Source organism: Eschscholzia californica, unplaced genomic scaffold, assembly GCF_041429995.1.
Source record: "Eschscholzia californica isolate CP2 unplaced genomic scaffold, dmEscCali1.0.p SCAF_7, whole genome shotgun sequence".
In the NCBI taxonomy this organism is placed as follows: Eukaryota; Viridiplantae; Streptophyta; class Magnoliopsida; order Ranunculales; family Papaveraceae; genus Eschscholzia; species Eschscholzia californica.
This window is the reverse complement of record NW_028238494.1, coordinates 1-3,259: the sequence shown is the minus strand read 5'-3', so window position 1 is coordinate 3,259 and position 3,259 is coordinate 1. Positions and strand designations below refer to the sequence as shown.

The window sequence follows — 3,259 nt, the reverse complement described above, 5'->3', positions numbered from 1 at the left end:
CTGGCCAAGTGGGCGAGGCGGAAGAATAGATTCAAAAAATGGAACTGTATTCCGTATTTTCTTATTAATATGTATTGTAATGGATCTCTGACTTAGTGTTTTAATATATTACCCTTTAACAAAAAAAAAATTAAATCATTTACTTATTGATGCCTAGGAATTATGACCGTGGGAAGAACTTATGTTGGGTTACGTTTATTTGACAATGATTAAGTTGGGTGGGTTTGGTTGGGTTGAGTTGAGAGTTTATTTAAGAAAAAATTAAGACTTGTTAAGTTGTTGTTGGGTTTTGGTTAAGAGAGGGGCCATTAAAAGTAAAGTAAAGTACATATTTTACTATAATTACATGCCACTATTGGGAATGATAAAGGGCCAGCCTCCTGGCCCTTGTGTAGAAACGTCCCTGAGAACAACTAAGGGAAAATATGGAAGCGGAGAGAGACGAAGAAAAGACAAAGTGAAAGAAAAGAATAAAAAAAAAATGTAAGGACCAGAAAATCAATATACAACACCGTGAATACAAAATTGAAAAAGAAAAATACGGGTCAAAAGAAAATCCTAGACACAAATAAGTGTCAAAACAGAAATTGATTTCAAATTAGGGATTAAATCAGGACTTTCCTATGAATTGAGGGCCAAAACGAGAATTCACACTTCTAAAAAACCAAGCACAAAAAAATAAACAAAATTCACGTCTTAACTTGGATTTAAACTCCTGACCTAGCATATGGAGGGCAATGTTTCAACCAGCCGGGCTACTAATTCTTACTGATAAATTTCTGGTCTAGAAATTTAAAGACTCAATCAGGCTGTAGCCTGGGGTGGGAGTTCCGCCCCTGTTTGGATATACACTTATTTTCTAACATTTTTCTGCATTATTTTATATTTTAAAATGTTACTTGGCAGGATTTTTTGTCGCCTATCTTCTCATAAAAATAGATTACCAGCATAGTTTTATGAACATCATGAGTAAATGATGGTATAAATTAGAAATGAACCCATCCAACTGATTAAAGGCTTAACATGAGTAAACGATGGTATAAATTTTCTTATGAACATCATTTGATTTTTCCAAGGGCTGCCACAGAGATGGACTATGCCACTCGAACGAAAAACTTAGAAAATGGGTTAATGCAATGGCAAGAGCATTGTCACGCCCTTAAAATTCTTAGGTATATCATTTGGAAGTCTCTTGGGTGATTTTGCCACCAAAGGACATTGTTGCCTTTAGTCGTGGTTACTTGGCAAATTAGAAGGAAAGGCTGACTTGTGCTCGACTTGCACAGCTCTTGAGCATAATTGTTCCACGGGTATTAGGTGATAGTGCCAAATCACACTTTACTCCGTGACAGCATGCTCTAAAACATACTCGGAGAGAGGTCAGCTTTTATTGCGCCTGCATATGAATTAAAATCTGCTGCTGGTATTCCATCTTAAATTTTATAACGAAGGAATATGTTTTGGATTTTCAGTTGTTGACACATGTAAGTACAAACAGCACCTTAGGTCTAATAATGAAATTCTAGTAATCTAATATGCATGTTCTCTTGAGTGGAAAGCTAGCCGACTAGGCTGAGGGTCGGCGAGGCCTGACCAAGTGCTCCTGCATCAGGAAGTCTATCAGGAAGTCTTCATTCAATATATCATGTTCAACAGTGCCTTCCATTATAAGCCGGTAAACATGGACAACCTTTTGCTCAGCCAACCTATGAACTGCGTTCATTACCTGCATTCGAGTTATCAAACTTATTACTTAGCTAAGGTGAACAATTTTCAACATAAAAAATGGGTCAGAAAGAAAAAGGACTCGCATACCAAATTCCGTATCATTTGGTCTTCGTGCAGCAGCTCTACGAAAATAACAGTATCGGCTGTGGTCATATTCAATGCCAATGAAGCATCTGGAAAAATTTTTGTGTTAGGAAACTGCATCAATCCAAAATAACTTGACAAGCATTAACATCCTACCATGACTTGTGAGAAGTAGAACGTCAATTGTAGTATCTGAGTTAAAGGTTGCAACCATTCCAAAACGCTGTTCTTGTTCAAAGCTAACATCAAGTCGCAAGTATCTAACCCTGCATTCGTCAGAAATTACAAGCATAAGAAAATGATAGAGGGACGCCAAAGACCTAACAGCAACTATTTATCACAACTTAAATGATGTCGACCCATGGCATGACATCGGCACTGAACTGAAGAGTAGTAGGTTAACACCTTATCAGTGTCAACAAACATGAATAACTAGACAGTTGGAAGACATTTTTGCTACAAATTAGTTGATTTCAAACCCAATAACAAGGCCCGCAACCTGCAGCAAACGTGGTGATGATGTGGACAAGACCCAATAACTAAAATCTTGCTCTGTTTCTTGGTATAAAAGAAATCAATTTGCTATCATTTCCTAATTAGGACGGCTGTCTCCTTAATCATTTATGGAATGTTTTCATGTGTAAAAAAAATAAATATTTGGAAAGGTAAAACGGCGATAGACCTTTTCATATGGGTTTGGAAGAGAACACTTTCTATAGTTTCAACAGAGGCCTGCAAAAGGGAAAGTCATAAAGTGAGCATGTTACCCATATTTAGCACCATGAGAACTAAAGAACATAAAACACATAGGAGTACTTTGTTTCGTGCAACTATCAGAACCCTGTGGTGTCCAACACCGACGAGATGTTCAGTCAATGAGGTATCTAAACCAATTCCAGCCTCTTCGAGTAATACTTTAAGTGCAAGTAATTTGGGGGAGTGGTGTAGCTCATGGAGATCTTTTATAACATCAGAACTACCCCCCATGGCTTCTGATAAGACTCTCCAGAGACTACCTGAGTGCCTTCCACGAAGGACCAGCAATGGGTGAGTACAAACTTTTAGCTTGTATCGGATTTCCTAACACAAGAAAAAAGAACACACTCAGGGGAAAGAACATAAAAAAGATACTCAAAATGAATTTAATGATAACCGAATACCTCGGGGGTCTGAGTAGACATTGGCACTGAAGGTTTATAGAACTTGTACCAATAATAGAGTACCCGCTGAACTTTGCTAAGTCTAAGATGTAAATCTTGGGTAATCGGTGGTGGTCGATGGGACAGATCCTCAACTTCGTCTGGAGGAAGGAGAAGCAGGGGACAATGTGCATTTTTCTTTGCACCTTCTAACATCCCGTAAAGAATTTGTCGACTCCACTCATGAACAAGGTATATGTAAGTTCGGATATGCCACATGCAGCGGACTGTGGGTTGCCATTCACAGG

The 3,259-nt window shown here is 38.2% G+C and overlaps 1 protein-coding gene across 1 annotated transcript; it reads right to left on the bottom strand.

The window, feature by feature from the left end:
- Nucleotides 1–1,403: 1,403 nt before the first annotated feature.
- LOC147530359 (TATA-binding protein-associated factor BTAF1-like) lies at nucleotides 1,404–3,253 on the bottom strand. Its single transcript, XM_086651387.1, has 6 exons — nucleotides 2,973–3,253; nucleotides 2,629–2,892; nucleotides 2,495–2,544; nucleotides 1,969–2,078; nucleotides 1,816–1,901; nucleotides 1,404–1,726 (listed from the first exon to the last, which is right to left on the bottom strand). Exons 1-6 carry the CDS (start codon nucleotides 3,228–3,230, stop codon nucleotides 1,568–1,570), a joined length of 927 nt encoding a protein of 308 aa, XP_086507513.1. The 5' UTR covers nucleotides 3,231–3,253; the 3' UTR covers nucleotides 1,404–1,567.
- Between the last annotated feature and the right edge of the window lie 6 nt (nucleotides 3,254–3,259).

Coding starts and splice junctions, on each gene's coding strand:
- LOC147530359 (XM_086651387.1), bottom strand. CDS start 3,230: ATGTGGCATATCCGAACTTACATATACCTTGTTCATGAGTGGAGTCGA. Junction 2,893..2,972: donor TGTCTACTCAGACCCCCGAG/GTATTCGGTTAT, acceptor TTCTTGTGTTAG/GAAATCCGATACAAGCTAAA. Junction 1,902..1,968: donor TCTACTTCTCACAAGTCATG/GTAGGATGTTAA, acceptor AAATTTTTCCAG/ATGCTTCATTGGCATTGAAT.